The sequence below is a fragment of the Biomphalaria glabrata genome, chromosome 18 (assembly GCF_947242115.1).
Source record: "Biomphalaria glabrata chromosome 18, xgBioGlab47.1, whole genome shotgun sequence".
Classification (NCBI taxonomy): Eukaryota; Metazoa; Mollusca; class Gastropoda; family Planorbidae; genus Biomphalaria; species Biomphalaria glabrata.
The window spans coordinates 6,650,344-6,677,230 of record NC_074728.1 but is presented as its reverse complement, the minus strand read 5'-3'; the positions used below and the strand labels follow the sequence as shown (position 1 = coordinate 6,677,230).

The 26,887-nt window shown below is 34.8% G+C and overlaps 1 protein-coding gene across 5 annotated transcripts; it reads right to left on the bottom strand.

The window, feature by feature from the left end:
• Positions 1 to 1,019: 1,019 nt before the first annotated feature.
• LOC106053711 (mothers against decapentaplegic homolog 4-like) lies at positions 1,020 to 26,675 on the bottom strand. Of its 5 annotated transcripts, XM_056016962.1 has the most exons (15): positions 26,558 to 26,675; positions 23,014 to 23,128; positions 22,663 to 22,853; positions 21,965 to 22,129; positions 20,194 to 20,368; positions 19,879 to 19,908; positions 16,457 to 16,603; positions 14,953 to 15,210; positions 9,000 to 9,170; positions 7,883 to 7,942; positions 6,501 to 6,560; positions 5,508 to 5,691; positions 4,185 to 4,353; positions 3,196 to 3,316; positions 1,020 to 2,165 (listed from the first exon to the last, which is right to left on the bottom strand). In XM_056016962.1, the coding sequence occupies exons 3-15, from the start codon at positions 22,732 to 22,734 to the stop codon at positions 1,936 to 1,938; spliced, it is 1,842 nt and encodes a 613-aa protein (XP_055872937.1). In that variant the 5' UTR covers positions 22,735 to 22,853; positions 23,014 to 23,128; positions 26,558 to 26,675; the 3' UTR covers positions 1,020 to 1,935. The 5 variants fall into 5 exon arrangements, with proteins under 5 accessions (XP_055872937.1, XP_055872936.1, XP_055872938.1 ...); XM_056016961.1 differs by lacking the exon at positions 23,014 to 23,128; XM_056016963.1 differs by lacking the exon at positions 23,014 to 23,128 and having other exon boundaries at positions 16,457 to 16,582.
• Positions 26,676 to 26,887: the final 212 nt, after the last annotated feature.

Genomic DNA, 26,887 nt, shown 5'->3' with positions numbered 1-26,887 from the left:
ATAAACTTTAAATCAGTACACAAATTCAAATACAACTCTTGGTCAGAGGGTACAAAGTTGTTGCCCATGTTTATGTACATCCACCATACAAGCAAAAAAAAATTTAAAAAATGAGGATATTTTATATTTTTTACAAATATATAATTTTTGCTGTTAACTTTAAATTTAAAACAAATCGAACAATAACAGAGGTTTTTTTTTTTTCTATTCTTGGCGCTACATAAAATTTTTCTTTTAATCACAGAAATGATTAGAAAACATTTATAAGCTGTCCCTGTAAAGGGAACACATGTTTTTTATGACAGTATGATGTTAGAGGATCTGAATAAAATATTCACTGGCATATAAAACCTAGGCGAGGACTGAAATATCCAATAAATAATTAACACTGATAAAGTATAACATAATGTAGAAATTAAAAAACAAATTACATAAAGCATGACAGTAATTATACATGATAAAAATAGTTAATCGTTTCTACTGCAACAAGCTAACAACTTTACCTCTATATATAAAATGAGCCACTCAGATCCAGGGATGTAGCTAGGGATTTAGGAGACTTTTTGGGAAAAGAGGGGGTGGGGGGGGACTTGACCATTTTTAGAGGCCCCAGCATTTTGAAATTCGACATCATGACTTGACATAATGAACTTAATAAATGTATGTCTAAATTCCAAATGGTACAGTATATTAGTAAAATGAACAAAAAAATAATAATTTTAAGGCTCTTTTAATGAATAACACCATTGTTTTTTGGCGAGATAATGCATAAGTGACAAGTCACAATTTATATCACCTCAGTTGAGTTTTCTGTGCAGCAAAGGCATCTATAACATCATCTAGATCAATGCTGTCTAGTGTTTTTGTCTCCACTTGAATAGTAAGATAATATGACAGTGGCATAATATTTAATACAAAATAAATCAAGGACATTCGTTAGGCCCTCCCCCCCCCCCCCCCTCAAGTGTGGACCCAGGGAGACTTTCGAATTTGTTCCCTGCCCCCCCCCCCCCCCCCCACACACACCTTAGCTACGCCACTGCTCAGATGGCCATGCGATGAGTTCATGAATGTATAATGTGTACAATTGAGAAATTGCAAGAGACAAATGAGGGTGATAGCGATATGCTCTGGGTGGCAAAAACTGATCGAGAAATAGATATCAGAAGAGCGGCTCTGCTTGACCTTAGGGCCATGAGGTAGTAGTCTGGATAAGTATGCAGAGCATCTTCGCTTTGGTCATGCCACCCAACACAGGGTCAATTTAGACATTAGCTGAATGACTTAAACCATTTCAGAGAATCTTTCAGTAAATATCACACCCCCCTATACATCCATTAAAGGTCAACATAATTCATTTTTTTTAAAAAGTCACATGAGTAAATCTGTCAAAGTATTCCAAGCAGGCTGCCAAGATCAGCTGCACAATGATATTTAACACAAAAATAATAAGTTTTAAAAAAAAAAAAAAGGTAAAGGCCTTCTTGATTCCTTGATTGTGCAATAATTGGATGCAACGGTAGATAAAAGAAATATACACTTAACAATGTGTCTGAGCACAAAGCAGAAACTAACCAGGGCCAAGATGAGAACGTTAGGCATCATGTTTACATCACAAAATGATATCCAATCACAAGAAGACTTCATTTGATTATCAAAATCACCACAAAAAACTAACACAAAACAGTAGTTTGGAAGATCTCTTTTAAACTTACATATACATATGTATGTATGTATGTGTGTGTATATATATAGACACACATGTACACCAATAACACATGATGGCCAACAATGCTACATTAGGTAAACACTTTTCTATGGATTTCCTGAATGAAAAAAAAAAAAAGGTCAACATTGCTGAATGCTGTAGCTCAGATAATTAAAAAGTAAACTCGTAGTCCTTTTTTTCCCCTGGTGTTTCAAGTGGCTAATGACTCATTGAAGAAAGAATGACATGCTAGGCTTAAAGTCATTGTTAGGCATAGCCTGGAGCACTTCATCCAACAGCTGCAGGGGTCGGTGCAACTGGATCTCAATCCAGCAGGGTGTTTCTTTGATACTCTTGCGTGGGTAGTCTGGTCCCCAGCCCTTGACAAAACTAAGACGAAGCAGACACAGCCTCCTGAGGTCATCAACGCCTATTCCAGCTGCAGCTGACAGACTTGCTGCAAATTGGGGAGAAAAAAAAACAAAAAAATATTTTAAGAGATGAATTTAATGTTGGAAGCTAAGAGGGTACAATTTTATATGAAAAATTGTGAATAAAATTTAAAAAAAAAATATTTTCAGAAAATGAAAATTTTTTATTTCATTGATTGGTTCAATTATAAAAATATATTTCAAATCATGGAAGCTAGATTGTCAATCCATGGAGGATACTGTTATGAAAAAATCAGAATTTCAATAATGGCAGACTGGTTGTGTGGTATGTCCTCTGGACTGTCGTTCAGTGGTCTTGATGGTGTTATGTTTAATCCCTTCCTGCGGCCACCTCCTGTCATTCTGCAGGAAATATGGGCTAACATGTAATTATCTTAAAAAATCTCAAGGAACTTGTCAAAACAGCAATGCTATTGGGCATATAGAAATGTCAAAAGATTATTTTTGAAGAGTTTTCTTTATTGTACTATTTAAATGTATCTTTACATCAAAAATGAAATTTAGTAGTGAGTAAAATGATATTTAAAAAAATGTTTAGAAATTTGATGTTTGAGCCTTTAAACATTTCAATGCCACCTTAATTTACTATCATTTTATCTTATTAACATATGCATTTGTGCTTAAAAATAGTATGCCGATATGGGAAATGTTAAGGAGTTTAATGTAGAGATTTCAGAAAAAAAAAAAGGAAATTTAATTTTCATTATTTTTTTTTTAAACATGAGATGAAAAATTAAACTCACATATCAGAGTTCGTATTCTAATTGAAAGTAAATTTTTTTTTGCTTTGAAATACTATACTGTTTCTACTGTCAAATTTTATAGAGTACCTGGAATTAGCTGCTGAAAGTTAAAGGATGGGTCTTTGTGCTCGCTTTTCAACACCACTGCTAGCATCTACCTTATTGGTTTCTACTATACTTTTGAATGAAACACACCAATCTAGCCTCTATTTGTTCTACTTAAGTGAAAACAAAATTAACTGAATCCAAACAAATGCGTTTGAGAAAAAAAAAAGATCAAAGTTGAACCCACCTCCCACTGCTGAGGAGCCAGCGATACTTCCTTGCACGGCTGCAGCTTGTGCTGCCGCTGCTGCCTGGGCTGTGGCTGCTTGTTCTTGCATTTGTCTGTGGCACTGTCGGATGTCAAACACCTGTTCAAAGTAGTTGTGGTCATTAGTTCATACATATATTGAAAAGTGTCACCCAGTGACTAGGTCTAAATCATAATGGTACCACAGTTAAAATTTGTTTAAATGTAACAGTAACTAAACTGAACATCCCAGACTTCCTTCTCCCCAAGTCTCACAACACAGTACTTCCAGAGAAGACTTTTAAGTAGAGTCCCCTTTCTGTTTTTAAGATTACAGCATTACTTTCTTGTCACCCAAAATATTTATTTTATATCTTTTTTTTTAAAGTTAAGATAACTTTATTGCTCCAAACAAATGGAAATTAAATTTGACTACAATTGCCCACCTCAGTATTACTACTATAGCAGTATCAAGATAGACACAAAACAAATAGAAAAAGACAACAGACATGCACACAGACACACAAGCAATTGATGGTTTGGGCTCCGATGTAGTTCTTGGTGATGACAAAAACGAATGTGTGTTTTTTTTTTTACTTCTAACTTTTTTAACATAGCCAAGTCCCTCCACACTATTCTGTGCTACATACCCCACAAAAATACAAACACAAACTCAAGACACAATTTTTGTTTTCAGCTACTAACCTTGATGGGGACGCGGTGGCAGAGTGGTTAAGTGCTTGGCTTCCAAACCTGGGGGTCCTAGGTTCGAATCTCGGAAGAGACTGGGATTTCGAATTTCAGAATTTTTAGGATTCCCCTCAGTCCACCCATCTCTAATGGGTACAGTTGGGGAAAGTAAATGCAGTAGGTCGTTGAGATGGCCACATGGCAACCTGCTCGTTAACCATTGACCAAAGAAGCAAATGAACTTAACATCATCTGCCCCATAGATCACAAGGTCTGAAAGGGGAACTTGACTTACTTACCTTGATGTATGCTGTAGGATAAATTTTGTGGACAGCATCCCCAGGAGCCCTACCAGCTTCTCTGTCCAAGTAAAAACTTTGTACAAAGACACTGTGGTCACTGACACACCTGATCCACACATCACCCTCTCCACGGTAGTCTAGCGAAACACCTTTACCAATATGAAGCCTGTAGAAGACACAAACCTCTTAGGGAGACTGTGAAACCATTGTTATTGTGGTTTAAGAACCATATTACAAAAAGGTGTATTATTGGGACATTAGTAAAACCAATCGAGAAGTAGAAACTCTTGACATTTTAATGAGACCACATTAAACAAGAAAAACAGAAAATACTGTTTATTTAAAAAGACCTTACCTCCTTTAGACAAATTAACACTTATAGAATGATTTTTTTTCTCTCAATAACTGATGAATGTTAGATTTTAAATAAATGGAACATTCCATAAGCTAGGACTAATTCATACAAGTGCTTCTTCCTTAGTGTCATAACAGCATGGAACAGGTTGCCTGAATCAGTCAAGAAAACCAATGACTTAGCAGAGTTTAGAAGACTCCATCATAACTATGTCAAGTCGTCATGAAGTGGGCGATTTCTGTCCTTCAAGGCTAGAACCAAAACGTTACAAAAGCTCATTCCACCCTCATTCTGTCAGGCTGTATCAGTGCTACTTGTTGACTAACGATCGTGAAAAGGACCAAGACTTTAGCGTGTAGGCACTCAATGGGCTTGGTGTGTTGTGCTTGTTCTTTGAACAACTTTGTTATTTTTTAATTGAGAAAAAGAAAAGAGTCCTTGTAATTTCCAATAAAGAGGCCTATTTCTTTAATTAGGAGGCGTGGTGGCTGAGTGGTAAAGCGTTTAGCTTCTGAACAGGTGGTCCCGGCTTCGAACCCTGGTGAAGACTGGGATTTTTAATTTTGGGATCTTTGGGAGCCTCTGAGTCCACCCAGCTCTAATGGGTACCTGACATTAGTTGGGGAAAAGTAAAGGGGGTTGGTCGCTGTGCTGGTCACATGACACCCTCGTTAACCGTAGGCCACAAGTACAGATGACCTTTACATCATCTGCCCCATAGACCACAAGGTCTGAAAGGGGAACTTGACTTTTTTTTTTACTCTTTAATTAGCATGCACAACTAGATTAATATATGGATACCAATAGGGGCATAATTATCTTCTCTTTGAAGGAATGTCTGTAATCTATAAGATAAGATAAGAGTAAAAAAATCCAATTTCTAATTCAACCAATGTGTAAATCAACATGCAACAAAGCATTTCAAGATGGGGTCTTTTTTCTTAAACGTCAACCATGGACCTTACCTTGCTCGCTCACTAGCCTCAGTCCTGTGCACATTTGATAGCTGACCCAGACAGAAGCGATCAATACTTGATGGGTCAGTGTACCCATCTACCGTGACAGTTTTAACATTGTAAGGGACCTTGAATGTTTCACCTACTTGCTGGTCAAGCTCAAAGTATGTCTGGGTGCACCAGTACTCAGGAGCTGGGAAAGTAAAAAAAAAAAATGGCTGTTAGATTTTAGTTGAGGCAATTCCCTCAAAACAGCAGTAACTACCTAAGAATAATTAGCTTAGAGTTTAACTCTTTCTCTCCTAACTGATGAAACCAACGTTAATTCCACTAGAATGTGGTAAATAATTACAGAGAGAAAGAGCTAAATCTTTACCCAACACGAAAGTAGTAACACAGCATTTCGTAAACTGTGGGGCAAGGTGCTTTTAAAAAAGGGGGGGGGGCAAAGCCAGTTAACTCTTTCTCTCCTGATTGACAATACCTTTGTTGATTTGACTACTTTGAATTATTTTCTGGTTTTATAAGCATTATTTTGTGTCATATAAAAAGAGCATTTATTTTCCATTTAATTCCATACCAAATAAAATATTTTCTGATAACAAAGTTATTGAAGTTTAATCATAACAGAGAAGTGAACTACAAATGAGTTAAATGAATAATTCCATCGGGATCATGGAAAATAAATATGGAGAGAAAGAGTTAAAATTTCTTTTCCAAGGGGAAAAAAAAACCCAGTAAAGTAAACAACATGGTTGAAGGTACCAAGAAGTATTAACAACCCAATTCCGTTGCAAAGTTAAGTAGAACAACATGGTTGTAAACCAGTAGGAAAAATGATCAAAGGTTTCCTAAGTAGTCAAAGTAAACAGCATATGAGTTCTCTAAATGAATAGAAATGTTTAAGTTAGATGCTACATTGGAACAAGGAGGGCAGATTAGCCTCTACACTCTACTGTATCTTTGTAGTACTACATTTAGTTAAAAAGAGAGAAAACTTACGTGGCTGGTTTGTAAGTGGTGCCATTGAAGCCATATCTGCTTGCATCTGGCCATTGCTCCCTGCAAGACAAATTGGTCCAATTTTAGAAATAATGCCACTAACAGGTGGTGTCAAATTCAAAGTGAGTTTCTAAAGGGAATCAGTTATCAAACTAAACAAACTGATAATTGTATTGGTGATAGATATGTGTGTATACTTTCTGACATTAGAGATATGCAGAAATGGACCATTAGGAGGCTCAAGTCTTCTCTAGCAAGAGCCCTGTACAGAAGCAATGCTGTTATGCATAGTGCACTTCTGTGTGTTTATACTTTCTGACTTTAGAGATATGCAGAGGTGGATCATTAGGAGGTTCAATTCCTCTCTTGCAAGATCCAGAGACAGAAACAATGCTGTTATGTGTAGTGCATACATGTCACCATACAGGTCGAGAATTAGTGGTTTCCATATATGCAGAGACAGAGGTCAGCAAGTCTGGGACTGTCAACAAAAATACGAGACACGGTTTTCTTTTCCATCACAGCAGTGGCACCTTGAGTCAAAATTTTACCTAGGAGACGTGAAACACAAACCATCGAGACAGTGGCCTCTCCTGCTCTCAGACTGCTAGCTTTTTGGGACTTGCCCCAACACTCAAACTATATCTCCGTTTGTAATTTTTGGATAATATAAAATCCAAAATAATAAACAGATTATCTCCTTTTCTTGGCAGCATTTAAGAATAGATAGCCATTTGACTAAGCTTAGAAAAAGACAAAAGACTGCACATTAAAAATGAACCCCAATAAAATAAATTATTGCTTTTATATAGTGCTACTTTCTTGCACTATTGTCCAATCTCATTTGTGGATCAGTGGGAGGAGGGGGTATCTGGGAAAAAGTTTCCCCTGCTGGCTTTAGGCGCTCAGTAAACACAACCTTGAGGCCCCTTCATAGGTAGCCAAGCATACTTAGCCTCCACACTTCCCACTTCTCAATACATTAGATGAGAGAGAAAGTTTAAGTATTATGCTACTTTATCAATACATTGAAGCATATACTTTTTTTTTTTTATTTCAGTTGTACGGGAGGAAAGATGAAAGGGAAAAATAGTTATACATGTTAGTAACAAAACTATGAAAGCTTTAATTTGTTCAATTCGTGCATGTTTTTTTATTTAAAATCCCAATCAATATGACAAATCTTTACTTTAGAAAATATATAGGAAAAAAACACCTTAAGTATGCAAAGAATGTTGAATTAAAGAAAAAAAAAATATATCACAAAAAAACAACAACATTTAACTATTTTTAAAACAATAATTCAATTAATGCTATTTTATTTTTACAAAATAGCAGAATAAAAAATAATAGTTCATCTTCCAAAGTTACCATATACTTACAATATGGCATAGCTTGCGAATACGGAGGCGTTGCATTGTCACCCCATCCTGCTGGAGATGCTGTTAAGAAGACAAGAAACATAGCTGTGAGATTTGAGATCATAATCTTTCAATAATAAGACACTGTATAATAAAAAATGGTCGAGAGAAAAATGATAAAATAATAATTCTGGAGCATCTCTAGAGTCGTCATCACTATCATCATTAAGCCTTAGACTTTCATGGTGACTGTGCTGTGATGGTCAACCAACAAAACATCTTAAGTCCTCCTGGTCAAAAGCCACCTGCATTAGTGCAAGAAGAGACAAGCTGGTCAACTTGTTCACAGTACCAAACCAGCTGTTATCCTGTCAACCTATTTGTATTGTGCTTCAAGAGAAGATAAATGATGATGAACAGGGCGTCTGAACTATTTTAATGTTACCCTTCACAGTTTGCCAAGCCATTTTCTCTAGCCTTTCTCTGGCCTGAATTCTCAGCTCAGACTCAACATAGAAAGTCCAGCTTTTGTAATTTATATTTAGGACGGAATGTAAAAATGATGTCGCCATGATGTCTCTGATGTTGATATCATTCTAGATGTACAGACTTTGGTATGCATGATTCAATAAATGCCCTTTACTTCAAAGCCAAGAAAATTTTGAAAATTCGAGCAGTTTGTTATAGGTGTACATATAGGATTTGGACTTCTAAGTGAAAAACACATTTCATTCTAGAATGCAACATAAAGTAATCTGATTGTGTTGCAGTTGAATGCATTCAATTGTCTTCAAAATTAGATTTTTTTTATTAACTCTTTCCAGAACCCATCTACATTTCTTGTGAAGCTATCTCCCTTTGAAAGGGATTTGAGAGGGTGAAATTTCAGAGTTCCAGGGATTGCATTGGGCAACAAGAGGTAAGCAAAACAAGAGATGAAGGATGTGGGATACAGGAAAGATAAATAATTTTGATCGATATAAAAAAGGGAAAATCTAGTCAATTATAAAGTAATGCAGATATCTACTCTCAAAATATTTACTACGGTCTCAGAAACAGGCACAGTAGATCTATACACTTTATATTATACAGTTATGAAAAAAAACAAAAACAAAAGGAAACAAAAAAATTACTTCACCTTGTGGGTAATGTCGCAAGTTGGCCTGGTTGTGGACTGGCCTTGGATAGGTCTCTGCTGCCATGCTGCCGTGACCATGACCTTGGCTATTGCTGCGCACCACCTGGCTAGGGTGGGTCGGAGGAGTTGGGACACCCAAAGGACTGGGGTGAGACGCTATCCCACTTGTACCTATACAAAATTTGAACAGAATTTTAGTTATTTACTAAAAGTAATTTACCATGATAAAAAGCAATAATTAGTTGTTCCTTTATTTTTTTTAAACTATGCTTTGTGAATAAATACATATTTGTAAATCTAGACTACGTAAACTGCAATAATTGATTTGGTAACTTTTTAAAACTTCAAATAACGTAAACCATTGCAAAAATGCAAAAAATTGACGACATTTTAAAACTCAAATAACCCTTGGTATTGATACACTGGTGTACGAAATAATTTGTTTTCTCTTATATATTATTGCTATGTGTCTTGCACAATAATAAGATAAATTTACTCATTGATAATAACAATTATTATTATTATAATAAATAATAAAAATTATTACTATAGTAAATAACAAAACTAACATTTTTATCAAATAATACTTTTACTATCCAATGAACTATTAATAAAAAAAATAAAAATAATAATAATTTAAAATGCAAATATCTATCAGTTAACATTTAGATACAATAAGTCTTGTATTTGTCAATACTAAGGACCAATCAATTATAATTTTTAATTTCCCAATTCATAAGCTTCCAAGTTTATAGATGAAATGTATTATCCAGGTTCATTTCGAAATTAAATAACATTTTTTATTAAAAAAAAAATAATACAGAATTAACAAATCATTGCACACAGTTATGTGATCCTTAGCAAGACTGTGCTAATGACAAGAACCTATTCATCTTTTACACATAAGTATAAACCATTTCAGAATCCAAGTAATGAACCAGTCAAGCAATAAAATCATCCAAGAATAATACGGAAAAGAATTTCAGTGATGATATCCTAAAAGTATTACAATCCTCAACTAGTTGTAATGAATGCAGAAAATAATACCCAGAGACCAATGGTACAGCAATATAGTGATGCATTGTAATTTACCTCCTTAACTCTTTCTCTCCTATTCGACGATACCATTGTTGAATTTGACCTCATTAAAATAAATTGATGTTTAATTTTATAAACTTGACTTTGAGTTATATAAAAAGAAAACATAGAGTTGAAGCTAGGTGCTGAAACAAATGATACATACATATATTAAACATAAATGAATAACAGCACCAGGGACCAAGTTTTTAAGAGAGAAAGTAGTGAATTAAAATGCTACGAAAATAAGGGCATGCGCCGACCGAGGCTCGAACCTGTGACACTGGATTCGACACCACCGCCTAGCGATAACGCACCAAGCGAAACTAGCCTCTAGACCATCGGAATGTCCAAAAAAACATTCTTCTGATCCAGAGTCATTTCGCCCGTATGCAAATTACCACCCCAGTGGTCAAAGGTCACAAGCCCCAGCTAGCCCCTCCCCCACCCTCGCAGCATCCGTTCACTAACAACTTCGATAGAGCCGACACAGAATTTGTTTCAGCACCTAGCTTCAACTCTATGTTTACATTTATGTTTACAGCATTATTGCTCGTACCCACTGAAGCTTCTATATGTAATGTGTTTATGTTGTCCACTTGTCTATGTGAGAGATAAACAATTAGATAGAGCCATCGTTTGTCTAATACATGCCTAACGGCTGTCTGTGTCGGCTCTATCGAAGTTGTTAGTGAACGGATGCTGCGAGGGTGGGGGAGGGGCTAGCTGGGGCTTGTGACCTTTGACCACTGGGGTGGTAATTTGCATACGGGCGAAATGACTCTGGATCAGAAGAATGTTTTTTTGGACATTCCGATGGTCTAGAGGCTAGTTTCGCTTGGTGCGTTATCGCTAGGCGGTGGTGTCGAATCCAGTGTCACAGGTTCGAGCCTCAGTCGGCGCATGCCCTTATTTTCGTAGCATTTTAATTCACTACTTTCTCTCTTAAAAACTTGGTCCCTGGTGCTGTTATTCATTTATGTTTAATATATGTATATATAAAAAGAGCATGCATTTCCCTTTAATTCTATACGAAATAGATTTTCTGATAACAAACAACAAAGCTATTGAAGCCCAATCATAACAGGGTAGTGAAATAGTAATGAGGAAAATGAAGAATTCCTTCAAAACGTGGACAAATAATTATGGAGAGAAAGAGCTAATTCTTACCTACATTTCAAAGCTTATAAATGAAGAGGTTGAAATTTACATTTACACACAATTGCCGACTTAAAAGACATTGTAAATTAACCTACAATAATCTTGTTAGCAATAATTCATGAGTCAATTAAGATACAATCTTCGGATAATTCCAATTATAGCTTTACAACTGTTATTTTTCTGTTTGCTGTTGTCGTCGTTGTAGATAATATTGACTCATTGTTTATTAATTATAAATTACAAATGTAATTATTACAGAATACAACAACAAATGGTTTGGTAAACTTTTAAACAACTTGTTGAAAATCAACTATGATTTATATACAGATGAAAGGCGATTGTATAAGTCCAAATATCACCAGAACAGTTCAATATGTCAACTTGAAGTATAATACTAGATTAAAAAAATGTTACCTTACTAAAAGCCAAGCACATACAGTTATTTTTGTGTGTTCTAGCCTAAACTTCATAATTCTGTGAGTCCTAACAATATTTCTATTGCCTCTAATCTAAAGTGTGCATTTCTATATTTAGGCCAATTGTTGCCAACAATCCAAAAATAGGAATGGAAAAGTGTGTTGGGACTTTTCCCAAAAAGCCTGAAGAGTCTAGGGGCACATGAGATGCCCTGACCATAATTCCCTATGGTGAAGGCTGTTCAAGTTTGAGAAAGCTATTATAGCACAGTGTAAACAAGACACTGCACCGTTGACTTATATTTTACACGTTTCGGGTCAAACTTTAAACTCTGCAGTGAGGAGGAAGAGGAAACTGAGTTTCATATTCTTGTTGAAAGCCCTAGACATGCTAATCCTCGACAGGTCTGGGAAACCCAAAATTCTCCACCTGTATGGTGACATACATGCACTATGCAAAACAGCAGGGTTTTTGTCCAGGGATTTTTAAAGAGAGGATTTCAACTATTCAAGCCCCCACTCAAATGGAACGAGAAGAAGATGATATTTAGGTTAAAAACAAATAATAAAATATTTTTTATTTTGGCATGGCATTGTGTAAATTGTGTTAAATGTAATAACTTGTGTTAGTACTCTGTAGTATTTCGATCCAACTACCACTACCCTAAATTAAATTGTCTCAGGTCAGAAAACTGAAGTTAAGTCTAAATACAATAAATGCGCAGTGACAAAGTACACAACACTGTATAGCATGTGCCTTGTGACAAGTGACAACACATCAACTTACCACAACTATTACATGCTAGACAAACAACAAGAAGTAAATGAGAAGGGAAAAAAAAAAAATAAAGCGCTACAAGGTTCTAACAAACTATCTAACTACCCACTACAAAGAATAAATGATAAAGAAAATGTTAATACAGTCAGTATAACACATTATGAAAGAAAGGTGGAAGAGAAAAGAAAAAACAAACCATGATCTCCAAGTCATTACATCACTTTTTAACAATCAGGCTTATAATTATCAGTTAGGTGCTCACGCAAGTAACGTCAAATTATCAATAAATCTACATACTCTTGTGTCTAACAAATGTTTTAATAATACAATTCACTTTTCTGTATGTTTATTTCAAGTGCTAACTCTAATACATATATTTGCTATACATCATGTTTAGCTTTCTTAGAAATCAATATATTTTACTGAAACATTTCTATAAAAACAAAAGTTTATGATACTGATGAAACATTTCTATAAAAACAAAAGTTTATGATACAAAAGTACTGTACTAAATCTTCTTATCTATTGTCACACTAAAATTGATACAGAAAGAAAAAGGAGCTGTAAGTCTTGATTTACAAAAATAATTTTAAAAAATTAATCGTAAAACAAAAAAAAAAGTGAAAGCAAATAACTCACTGACTATATTTTTGTAGCCCAGCAAATGAACTTTTTTGTTCATCAAAGTTATCTACAGTGAATTCTCATTAAAATAAGATTTAACTCAATCATCATTTCCATTTTTGAACTATTATTCAATAATAACATTGTAAATACAAAGTATTAAATTTGTATTCTTTTTTACAATACCTCTACCCAAGTTACAACTTCATGGTGAGTGGAGGAGCCTGGATCTCAAAAACGGCGTTAACAATTTTCCTAGAAACTCAAAGCTGATGCATATTGCTGAGAAAAGTATTACTAGCTCATTGGCCACATGGAGAAAACTCTTGTTTGACTGTTATAATTTTTCAAAGTAATAAATAAAGAAAATTAAATTTGGCTTGAGTACTAGACTTAGATCCAGAGACAACATAGGTGTTATGAAAGGACTAAAAACATGGCGCAGTCAACCATAGTGTACTGATATTATGTGATAACTGAGTTGTTTATTATTAAATTGAAAGTTGCTTTAAGTGTATCGAAAGATTATCTAAGCTTTGCTTATATTTTTATGTGAATCTAATATGGATTACGTCTAATAGATTCTAGATCTCGAAGAAGATCTAGATGTAGACTAGATTTTAATTCTAAATAATGTCGATATAATGAAAGTACCAATAAATAATAGCATAATTCTACATTACCCGATGGCCGAATTGGTAAGGCAGCTGACGATGTCAAAATCACGGGTTTGGTACCCAGATTAATAAAATTATTTTTATAAATATTTTATAATATTTTAAGTTGTATCATGTTTTGTAAAATATTTTACATGTTTAGGATGTTCCTTCAGAGTTGAAGATAATTACTTCCTAGTCCAAACCTCCTGCAGGAGGACGGGGGATGGGAGCGGGCAGGGTTTGAGCCCAGTACCATCGATAAATCTGAACGACAGTCCAGCGTGCAAACCGCACGACCTGGCAACCATCATGGAGGTATTGTCCTTTTTAAACATGTTTTTCTTGTTCATTGTTGTAGCATTAATAGTTGGAAAGCACTGAGAAGAATGAAAGATGTTTAGTTTGAACAGCATCTTACTGAAATTTGATGGCTTTGAAAGTTTAGATTTGACATGGACCAAGACCATTCCTTATAGAAAGGCTTGAACACCAACTTGCAACGTCACAACCTGTGTGATGTAAGTGTTGAAGCCTTCTGTGATGGTTGGTCTTGCATTGATGGTGATTTCCTTTTCTAAAATCCACCCTTCCCATGTAAATCATCAAATAAGTTTTACACAATATGGATACTAATGCAGTGTCATTAGTGAGTAAAGTGTTGTCAAAGAAAAGACATTTAAAAAAATTAAATCTCTGGTAAACTTTCTTGGTGAGCACAAGTGAAAATCACTAGTGTGCAGCCAACCAACTGTGGATACAGATATTTCCCTTTATAAGCTTTGTGACATAAGCCACCATGAATCTCAATTAAAGCTGTAGGATACACACAAACTAAGTGTTCTAGTTCGATACAAGTGTTAGTGATGTGGCCAGTAGTTACAACAATCTAAAAAGCTGAAACAGTGATCTTTAAGTTAAATTAACAAATGACCAATTAGTTGAAGCTTTGTTACAGAAAGTCAATGTTAGTGAAAATTGAAAGCAAATTCACAAAACATTATAAGACTCATAAATTAATTTTTTTTTTGAAAAAGGGCAAAATTAATATTTTCTTTTACAGATAAAGTATAAAATCCTGTTAGTGTGAAGTTTCACACAACTTTAGTATGCAATCATTTTGTGAAGATGCTTATTAAATAATCAGTAAGGAATCGAAACAAAAAGGGTAGCAAGCCCATCACCAAATTAATGTGAATAACATCAGCGCATATGCAAGCAGCTCGCTATTAATAACTCACTTGGACGGGAGAGGTCCAACCTGGGCATGGCCTGCTGAGCAGGTGACAGGGGCTGGCTGGCGGAAGAATTATGCGGGTGATGGGGGTGGGACAATGAGCCACCACTCTCAGAACGGCCCAAGGCAGCCCCCATGGTGCTTCCTACAACTCCCACGTTGACCGGGGCCACTGGCTGTTGTGGGGAAGCCACCACAGAGCCGCTACTGGTGGAGGACGGGGAAAGTAATGGATGAGCTGCAGAGGTGGTGGGTCGGGAGCCTGAAGTCAAGAGAAACAAAAATTAATAAAAGCATAAATCAACTAAATTAAAACCACATATACAATAAACAGAGAACTACAAATAATTAGACAAAATCACAAGGAAATAAAGTTATACATTTTCTTGTTGTAAGTCTTTGCTTTGAGCAGCTGAACTACTACTAATTAGCATGGCTTCAAAGGTACAAAATGTAAAGTTGATGCTGTTGTGCTGTTGATCATTCCTTCAGCTGCAATAAGTTTTTCTCGAAACCTAAATTTTGATTGAACTCATTAATATATAGTTCGTCCATCGTGGTTCGATGATGACCACTTTGTAATCCAGGGGGGTGTTGGAGGGGGGGGGGGATGACAAGTGACTTGTGCTGGAATTTGGATTAAAGTGAGGAGGATTCGCGCAACACGTTGACCTCACTCTCTTGTCCTAAAGCCCGTCCTTTACAAGTGGTCAACATAAAAAAAAAATAAAATAAAATAAATTCTGAAAGATAGAACCCAAGCCGATCACATGGAAATTGTGTCTAAAAAAATGATGGGTTCCTAATGGGGTCATATTTTAAGCACTGTATTAAAAAATATATGAATTTTCTTAACCTTCTGGTACTAATCAAGTAATTGACACTTTGATGTCTTTATCTGTCTTTTTTCAGGGAATATAGAAGAATAAAGTGTGAAAAATTGAAAAAAAAAAAAACAACAAAAAAAAAAAAAAAGTTGAAAAGAATAGAATTGGTCTGATCAAGTGAAATGAAGAAACATGCACTGTGCACATGACAGCCAAAGGGAGACAATATTCTGTCTACACATCACCACATTTGCATGGCCAACAAAATATCACATTCTGAGTATACTAGTTGGCTAATTATATTTCTTACAACAACAATTCAATTGGATTAATAAATAACCCATATCAGAGGTGCTAGAACAAAAAAAATACCTAGCACTTTTAAACGTTACTTATAATCGTTTTATAAAGTTATGTATAGCTCTTGATAATGTGTCAACCTTTAACCCTGTATTTCTTCTGGAACAGCTGTTCTGTTTCATGCATTCAATTCCTTTTTGTTATAAGTTTATCTATTTACATAAGGAGAAAATTGTTAACAAATATATAAAAAATGAGTGCAACTGCTTACAATTTGTCAAAAAAAAAACCTTCTTAATAAATGACAATATAACAACTAACATTGACAAAAGAATACAATCAATTTTCGAAGAACATTGTTTAAAAAAAAAAAAAGCCAACCTGGCATATGGAGGAATGAGTCTGCCGGTGGATGCTGGACTGTGTCACCACCTATTTGGGCATGCTCAGAAATGGTCATGGATGCGCTGCTGCTGTACTCATCTTTAACCAGCCTTCCAGGAGGCCCTGTGCAGGGGATGTGAGGAACTACACAATTAATTTCATTAGTTAGCACAAAAGCAAACATAAAGGGGTATGCTTAATAGGATCAAGAACAATACATTTCTTTGTTTTATAAAGCCCTTTCTATTTTCTTTGTTTTATAAAGCCCTTTCTATTTTCTTTGTTTTATAAAGCCCTTTCTATTTTCTTTGTTTTATAATTCTCTTCCTAATTTCTTTGTTATATTAAGTCCTTGCTAAATTCTTTGTTTCAAAAATGCCCTCCTCATTTCTTTGATTATAAAGCCCTTATTAATTTTTTTAAATTGTTCCCTTATAATTTTTTTCCCAATGATTTATAAAAGTACTTCCTTATTATTTTTTCTTTTTGCTTTATAAAGCCTTTCCTAATTGTTTGTTTTAGACCATACTAAAGTTCTTTTATTTTATATTTCCAATTTCTTTATTCTATAATGCCATTCCCAATTTATTTGTTTTATAATGCCATTCCCAATTTATTTGCTTTATTAAGCCTTTCTTCACCTAATTTTTAATGTGTATTTTGGTGCTACACTGTTACATTTCAACCTTATTTGAAACAAACAAAAAAATTATTGTGCATCCATTGCTGGCTTTATTTTGTTTCAAATAGAAAATTAATGTTCTTGATTATTTATCCAACAAACTAGAGCTGTAGCCAGAGTTTGTCTTCAAAAACTTTAGTAACATTTAGTATCACTATTTGGTGATTGAAAAAAAAAAAGTTAGCAGACTTCATTGACCACTAAGATTAAGTCAAATTTATTTGGTCAAATTTTGGTCATAAGATATAAAAAAATAAATAATAATAATAATATTTATTATTCAATATGAAATTTTTTACAATGTGTGCATTACACCAAACAAAGCAGGACAACTATAGAAAATCAAAATATATATTCACACCAGACTCGCTTAAAATTTACAGGCGAAATGTTTATATCAGAAAGTTGAATTGTATTTAATGCTTTGATTGCCAGGTTGTCTGTATTTGCTATTGGTGTCTTGTATCTCTTTTGTGATGGTAAAATCACAAAATCCTGACTCAGAGGGGTAATTTTTTATTTCTAAATCTTTTTTTTTTGCTTTCTAATGAATGTTTTTCTCAAACAGCTGCACAAATGGAGTTTGTTTTTTTGCCAATGATCTTACCAGTGGCATTTAGGATTTTATCAAGTTATGGCTGCGGGATACACATTTAAGACCAAAAGAGAATACGCTACAGAGGAAAGACGTAGACGGCGAAAAGAAAATCTAAATCGACCACCTGCGGACAATGGTTATGCTTGCCATGGAAGTGGCAAAATATGTAGGTCACAGCTGGGGCTGCGAAATACTGCATTCCTCACTAATCTTCGGACCCGAAGATATATATATAAGCCTATTAAATATTTTTCTTTTTAAATTGCACCACATCCGGCTTTTCAAAAAATGAAGTAAATTATGTCATTGTAACCTAGAAATCTACAGGATAAATAGCTTTGAAATAGCATAATCAAAACAAACTATAATTAACTCTTTCTCTAAGCAATGCTCCCATTGTCAATTTGAACCTGTCATTTTAGTGTGTCAATCAACACAGGTTTCGTGGTTGCTTTAAAAGTCATTTAATTTCATTATCTATTCCCTAGATTTAAGATTCAAGAGACTTGTCCATAGTCTGTAAGTTTTCAAATTTAATTTTTAAAATTATGTATGATTGTATAAAAATTTATAAAATTCTGTTATGTATATAAAAACTGTGCATTCTTATAAATATAACACATTCAACTAACAACAAAAAAAAGTCATTGAAGTTAAATCATAACCTAGTGCACTATAAGTAGACAAAATTAATATTTCTATTGGAATGTGGAAAATAATTATGGAAAGAAAGGGTGAAATAAAACTATCCTTTATTTAAAAATAATGATAATCTTTATTATCCATCCCAGGGATGTAGTGGCTGAGTGATTAAGCACTTGGCTTTCTTCCTGGGTTCGAATCACCACTGAATCCATCCAACTCTAACGAGTACCTGACTTTAGTTGGGGAAAGTAAAAGCGGTTGGTAATTGTGTTGGCCATATGACACCCTGCTCATTAACCGTTGGCCAAAGAAACAGATGACCGTAACATCATCAGCCCATATATCGCAAGGTCTGAAAGGGAAGCTAAATTTCTGGACATGGAAAGCTTAATGTCCAATGGGAAAAATAAATGTGATTAATGTTCATGGAACTGTTTGTGATGTGCATAAAGGTCGATCAGGGCGACCTTGTACAGCTAAAAGTGATGAGTCCACAACTGCCGTCTTGGAACTGTTTCAGTGTTCACCTCTAAAATCGTGAAGGCAAGCGTCACATGAGAGTGATGTAAGTGCTAGTAGTGTGCTACGCATTCTGAGGAAAGGTAAGTTTTGTGTGTACATTCCAAGGCTTGTGCAACAGCTAAGTGACGATGATCCAAATCGAAGGTTAGAATTTTGTGAATGGGTTCAGGAGAGGGTAAGGTGTGACTCTGGATTTATGAGTGGCATAATTTGGTCGGATGAAGCCCAATTCAAACTCAATGGAACTGTCAATAGGCACAATTGTGTGTACTGGGCTGAAGATAATCTTCACATTACAGTTGAAAAGGCTGTGAAACTTCCTGGTGTAAATATGTGGTGTGGTTTGTCTGCAAGGGGACTCATTGAGCCTTTGCGCTTTGAAAGTACTGTTACTGGAGAAATGTATCTAACAATGCTTGCTGACTCCATATTCCCTGCCATTCGTGCATTATTCGGTAATGATGAGTTTTGTTTACAACAAGATGGCACCCCGCCACACTATCATAGGGACGTACGAGCATACCTGGATCCCAATGTACCAGGCCAGTGGATAGGACGCAGGGGACCAATTGAGTTTCCTGCATGCTCTCCAGACCTCATGCCGCTGGATTTCTTCGTATGGAGTACAGTTAAAGTTAAGGTGTACAAACATAAACCACGCCACCTGGACACACTGTGGAATGAGATTCAGGCGGTGTGCGGAGAAATCTCAGTGGACTTTTTGGTACAATGTACGGACTACGGAATCAGTATTGACTATACTCAGCAATGTATTGATGCTGAAGGCCACCAGTTTGAACATTACTCACATTTATTTTTCCAATTGGACATTAAGCTCTCCATGTCCAAAAATTTTGCATTTTAGAGCGGGAAATAATTTGTCTATGACAGTTTAAAGTGTGTATACATTTTATTGATGCACCCTGTATACTGTCACAATTAAACTGTGCAATGTCTTAGAAATCAACTAACCTGCATGATGTAGGGATAGACCTGATAAGTCTGAAAGAAAATACAAATTTGTAACTAAATTATTTGGAGATAGAACTAAACAGATAGTATTAGATTACTATAATGTAAAAGGATTTAATAAATTAAAAGCTTTAGTATATAATATAAGATCGCTCGTGATCAATCATCTTTGAGGCCTCAATTTTGATTTAACATAAAAAAACTCTAAGTAAAAAAACAAAAATTTTTTTACAGGCACAGGTGCATTTAGTAAAAAAGAAATATAATTAATTATAAAACTGTTCTATAAAGAAAAAAAATAAAAAGAATGCTTACCAATACCAGGGGATACCACTCTCTCATAATGGTATGGATTGATACAAACACTGTCTTGCTTGAGGTCAAAGGCATATTGGCAAAATTTCACATGTTTTAACTCATTCTTGTGCAAGTCAGGCCAGCGCCATATTCTGGCATAAATGACGTGTGGGAACCCTTTCCGGCCAGCAACCTGTAGGAAGAAAAAAAAAAAAAGGTTTTTAGGTTTTTAAAAGGTCAAAAAAAAAATTTTTTTTTATACTATTCATTATACTAAACTGTGGCATTTTACGTCTCGAGAGAGATCATCTTTCCCCTTTGAAATTTCCTGTGTCTTTGCAACTTCTTGTGTGACTAAAGAGGCCAATCCTTGATACACAGCTGTGGTCACAGGTTGGGCATATGTAATCACAAGGCGCTGTTGCATTTTCACCCTTCTTTCTACTACTGCTGTGTATGGATTACAGATGCCATTATACTATTTATACTGTACTATTTGATACTATTCATATTATACTAAATATTACAGATGACTCATTACAGACTGACTATTATGGGACCAGAAGAGTGTCAGATTACCAGATAATAAAAATAATTTAATTGTAAGTTATGAAAATTCTAATTATGATGTGATGAGATATTATCTTAGACTTTCAAGGCTAAAATGTAAACAATAGAAAGAAAACTGATTCAAGAGTTTTTCTTTTGGTGCTATCTTCAACCTTTTTTTTTTTTCATTTTTTCCATAATGTCGTAAACAGTAGGTCACCCAATGCCATAAGCCTAAGAAATAAAAATACATCTAATCAGTTCCCATTTTTTGCTTTACCTTTACCTATCTTGTTACCTAGTCTGTTGGACCATTGGGGCACCACGTAAGATTTGTTGACCATCTTTCTCCATTCCTCTCTGTCTTTTGCCTTAGTTAGATCCTCTTTCAATGCCAGGCCTGTCCATTCTTTTATGTTGTCTTCCCATCGCTTACTCTGTCTGCCTCTTCTTCTTTTTCCTGGTGCTGTTCCCTGGAGGAAAGTCTTTGCGAGACCCAAAATATGGCCATAGATTTTTAGCTTCCGTTTTTTACGATAGTTAGCAAGTCATCATGGGGTCCAATCGCTGCAGTAACCCTGTCTCTGATCTCTTGGTTTGTGATGCGGTCTTTAAATGTGATACCTAGGATCTTTCTGTAGCATCTCAATTCCATTGCTAGGATTTTCCTCTCTAGCTCTGCAGTCAGGGTCCAAGACTCACAAGCATATAAAAATGTGACCAAGACCAGGGAGTGCATCAGTCTGATTTTGGTTATGTTTGCCTATTTCGCTAGCCACCATTAAAGATGTAACAATACTTCAACACAAAAAAATTTAGCACGTAAACTGTTAAATAGTAATCACAGAAAGAATATATATCACCATTTAACACACAAGAAACATTATCTATGAAGAGTCAATTGTAGTTTGATCAAATATTAAACCAACATATTCCAGTTAATGATCTGTTCTTAAAGATCTTTTCCAAACCTTTTTTTTTCCTCTCACAATGAAGCAAAAAGCTAATAACACTGGCCTCAAACTCAGCTTCTTTTGTAATTTAATATACATATATTTCAGGGAAAATAATAAATTCTTTCTCTTTAAAACTTTCTGCTTCAATGTGAATATTGTCTGCCTTTTCTAGTTCTTGAAGTTAAATTTACTTTATAATGTTCTTTAGTATCAAGCCATAAACAATCCTAATATCATATCATCATACAAAGAAATTTCTATTAAGTACAGCATGATTTAATTACCTGTAATCTGCCATCAAGTGTTCTTTGGATGGTGACACACTTGGAAGGATGGGCCCCATTGGTTGTGATGGCTGTAATCAAACTGTCTAGCTCGTCCCTCTTCTCTTTCAGCTTCTTCACCAAACTCTCGATGGCTCTTTTGGCAAAGCTTTCACTCTCACCACCCTATTGAAGTAAATATGGATAAAATGTTGAACAGTTGTGACCCTTCACCCTCAAGTAAATCATATTACACCAGTGATTAATTTTAAATATTATGAAGTGTTTTATTTTTAAAGTTTGATCTTAGTAGTAAAAACCTTTTTTTAGATTCAGAAAAATATTTTGAGATGAATATTTAAGACCTTTTCCTGATATAAACTAATAAAATTAATGCAATGACTAACATATTAACACTATTTCTGCATTCAAACATACAGGAAATACCTTTGATAACCTACATAAATGATAGTTAATGATAGCATAATTGTATACAAATAGAATGAACTTTAACCCAAAAATATTTATTCTACAACAAATGTACATCAATTTGTCACAAAAAAAAAAAACAACTAAAGAGCAATACAAAAAGTCATTTGTGTCTAAGCTTTACAATCAACAAAAACATATTACTGAACATCTAAGTATATACATATACTACAGACTCAGACAAGGCTATGTTCTTAATCTAAGAATATATTAGGCTCTAGCAGACCAACCTGTCGATGGCACATTAAACTGTGGACAATGCTTAAGCAGGCATCAGCTGATGTAGGAGCCTGTGTCGCCATGGTGGCGACCAATGTTTACAGATGAACCAAACCAGCAGATGTTGGGCGTCTTAACCGTGTCTTAGTTTTACATCAAAACTTTGTATCACATTATTTGATCTAGACAGACAACTCTGAAACTTCAACATGAGATCAATGTGAAAACATTATTGGTCGCTTACATCTTATGCCTAAACCGAATATAGTGAAATCCAGCATAACTCAAGAAAATGTTAAATTAATTTCAATTTGTTAAAAGGACTACCAAGTATAGTATGACAGTACGAAACCAAAACCCACCTACAACCTTTTCTGCATAATATATGGGGAAAGACTTTTTTTTTTAGTTTACGAGTCTTGAAATATTGCCAACATCAAAAACAATCTCTTTTTGAGTGTTCATGAAGAGTACAAACTTTGAAACCAAAATAAAATCAATATGTAAAATTTTAGTAGCTAAAACACAACAAAACAGACAAACAATTTTAGAATTTATATGTACATTTTTATCAAATATTATTTCCACAAATAACTTCTTCTTCTAGCCAGCTTTTCGCTGCTGATCTGTGAGCTCTTTTGCAGACTGTGCCAAGGAAAAATAGTGTGCTGTTTTCTTCAGTTGTTCAGCACTGCCATACAGGCTGCTGGTTATGTTGGGCTGTAGTGGTAGTAGGGGCTGCCTAAGGTGGATTAGGAAGGGGTATTCAAAGTCTACAAAGGGGGAGTTGTGTGGAATGTATTATGTTCAGTGGTAATTTAACAGAGGTGTGTGTCCGGTTCTTAGTCCACAAATAACACATTTGATGGACAGCAAGGCACTGCAATGGTCGTGTGATAGTTCCACATGTTTCTTTTTTAATCCTGAAGCCCAAAAATTGCAGCTTTTGCTCTGCTGGTGCATCACAGGTGACATGGGGATTTACAAGACCTTAGCAACCTAAATCATCTTCATGTGTATTAGAAGCATGCAGAATAGTACCTGACCACAGTATTCCTGCCATCAAAATAATGACGCAGTGAATTGATAAAATGATGGTGAGGATAATGAGAGAAATAGGGGGGGGGGGGGTTTATGAGTCAACTTTAGTCTCTTATTTCCTTCCCCTATCTCTTGCACTGTTGAATCTAGAGACTAATCCTCAATCTAGATTAATCAAGACTAAGGAAGAAAATAACTTTAATCTAGATTGGAACAAGATTCTAACGAGTCTAGACCTAATCTAGATCTAAAGTTCATTTTTCAACTTCAAGAGACAAGATTTAAGAGTTAATCTGATTATCTAAAGATATAGATAGATTTAGATTAAAAAAAATATAGATCTACAAGTTAGTCTACATCGATCTAGATGAGTAGATCTACTACTCTAGATCTCAAATCTAATAAATTTTAAAACAAGTATGTACTGTCTGAAGATCTAGATCTTATAATACTAGATTAAAGCTGCCATATCAAATAAGTTAAGCTGAATTAAGTTGATTTTTTGCATTTGAATTCTCATCTAGCTACTGGCTACACCTAGAAAAAAAATGAAACCATCTATAACCTCGTCATCCAATGGATGCAAAGATGTTGCAAAGTTTCAACATGAGTAGTTTCAATAAAATCTGATGTCAAAGAGGGGTGGGGTAGGTATGACAGAATGTAAACTTCATCAGGATAGACACATTTTTTTCCTTGACTAAGATATCAAACGCCTTGTAAACCATATCAGACAATATGCATTTAAAAAATATTTTAATCATCTTTATAGAATTCATTCATTTCAGGTATTTTCTGATCAAGCAAGAGGTGAACTACCACGTGCAAAAGAAAAGACTAATTTTCATGTCAAAGAGATAGTTAAAAATTTAGGCAGTCAATGCTATGAATAGATTTACCAATGACAGGGGAGAGCATGTATATATACCATACACTTTATATAAATTATTTAAATACTTAATAGGTAATGGGAAGTAAATCTGTTAAAAAATTTTCTTTGTTAATTTGTACAATACAAATTATTTTTTGTCAAAATATTGATTTTATAAACATGTATTTATAAATTGCTTGTAAGTGTGTTTTGTTGTTTTTAGATACTAAAAATTTACTGATTATGTTTATTTTGAACATTAAAAAAAAAACACTGCACAAAAATACAAGACTGCTAAAACCAAATGTGCTTGATATTGTAGCATTTTCTAAAATGATAAACCTTATCAAACACCCCTTATAGCTATGAACAGGTTCAATGGAAAGCAAGAAAAGTGTAACATGTACATGTTCTCCTTTCAATCCCGAATCCAAATATATATAGAGCTTGCTTGGCTAATGCAGCATGGGGCTATACAGTAGGCTTAGAATCAGAAGCACCCCCATTCATGTGTTTTTTTTTTTATATTTTACTGATCCCTTAGTCTGTTGGACCTGTGGGGCACCATGCAAGGTTCATCAACCATCTTTCTACATTGCCTTCATGCCTTAGAACCTCTTTCAATGGCAGGCCCGTTCATTCTTTTATGTTGTCTTCCCATCGCTTTCTCTGTCTGCCACTTATTCTTTTTCCTGATACTGTTCCCTGAAGGAAAATCTGCGAGCACTGAAGATCTTGTAATATAACCATAGATTTTTACCTTGCGTTTTTTTAACTTTAGTTAGCAGGTCATCATGGGGTCCTATTGCTGCAGTAACCTTTCCTTATAATCTTTCTTACATTAAAAATAAAAGATGGTTGTAAGCACTCTAGACTATATTTATAGATCTAGAAATCTATATTGGTAAGCGTGGTCGAGAGGCTAAGTGCGCTTGAACTTGGTTTGGCTTGGCCAAGGGGGCTGGAGGTTCGACACCCGACTCGGGCAGAGTTGTGTTTACTGAGCGCCTAAGTGCCCTAAGGGCAACATGGAAAAACATTCTCCTAGATAGCGCTATATAAAAGCCATTTAATAATTTATTGAAAGACTGCAAAGCTTTTTCCTGCTATTTGATTTACAGTACCGGGCTCGACACCTAAGCTTCTCTAGATCTAGATTAGACTACATCAACGCTACTTGTTGATCAGGAAACATGAAAAGGACCAAGATCAAGATGCTTTTGTATGTAGATCTAGTCAATGCAAAATGCAATGTAGTCTTTGTAGATCTAGTAAAATACATGTAGCTGCTGAATGTTGTGTGTCTGTTCTATTTTATGAGTAAATTTATGACTGTGTTAGTTATTGTGTATGTTTCTGCTGTGTTGTCTTAATATGAGAAAATAGTCCTTGTAATCACAAAAAAAAAATCCATAACATAAGGATGATAAGCGCGAAGGATCAATAATTTAATAAAGCAGTCTTAGGTTTTAGATCTAGAATAAAGAATCTAGAATATTCTAGAGACTAGATCTACGTTTATCTAGACTACGACTAGTCTGACTAGAGTTTAGACTTTAGTTTAGAGCATCATGATCATCTTACTTTGTTAATCTTCTATTTAGTCTTAGTTAGAAAAGGCAGTAATTAGTAAGTGCAGTAAAGCATGCTACCGACTTCTCTGAATTATTTGAAATATAGACTAGATCAGTAGATGATAGATCTAGACTTCTAGATCTATATATATATAAAATATTTGAAAGTGAAAGAGTCACAGGACAGAGGGGGTGAGAGTGAGCACTGAGAGTCACTGCCAGTGAGAGTGCATGCATCTCAATCATCAATGATTTTATTCTTCAAAAAATTGAAATTCTTGTTCACAAGTTTAAGTTAAATTAGATCTATTTCTTAGTAAATCTTAGAGTTAGAGAGCTGAGTTTTTGCATTCTTGAGATAGTGAAGTCTATAACTTTAAAACCAACATGGATTTATGACAATATATAAACTAGAACTACCTTAACAGTAGAGGTTATATGTTTTAAATAACCACTACAAATACAATCTAGATCTAGATCTAGAATCTAGATCATTTGTTGTTTTTACGAATCACAACCGAACCAAAATAAACTGCGCAAACACGATGCGCAAGTTTCTGGTTCCGTATCCTACACGTTTTGGAGAAAAGTTTCGTACTTTTGTATCAACAATGATATTATTATTTTATGTTAGAAAAACGAATGAGTACTCGCCCTCTGGCCATGACAGGGTCAAGTTTCGTTAAATTTAAACAAAATTCATCGTAGTCTCAATATCAGTTTCCACTGAGGAATTTCCTGGTGATGTGG

Coding starts and splice junctions, on each gene's coding strand:
- LOC106053711 (XM_056016962.1), bottom strand. CDS start 22,734: ATGGCGACACAGGCTCCTACATCAGCTGATGCCTGCTTAAGCATTGTC. Junction 5,692..6,500: donor ACCACTTACAAACCAGCCAC/GTAAGTTTTCTC, acceptor TTACTTTCCCAG/CTCCTGAGTACTGGTGCACC. Junction 4,354..5,507: donor GAGGCTAGTGAGCGAGCAAG/GTAAGGTCCATG, acceptor TGTCTTCTACAG/GCTTCATATTGGTAAAGGTG.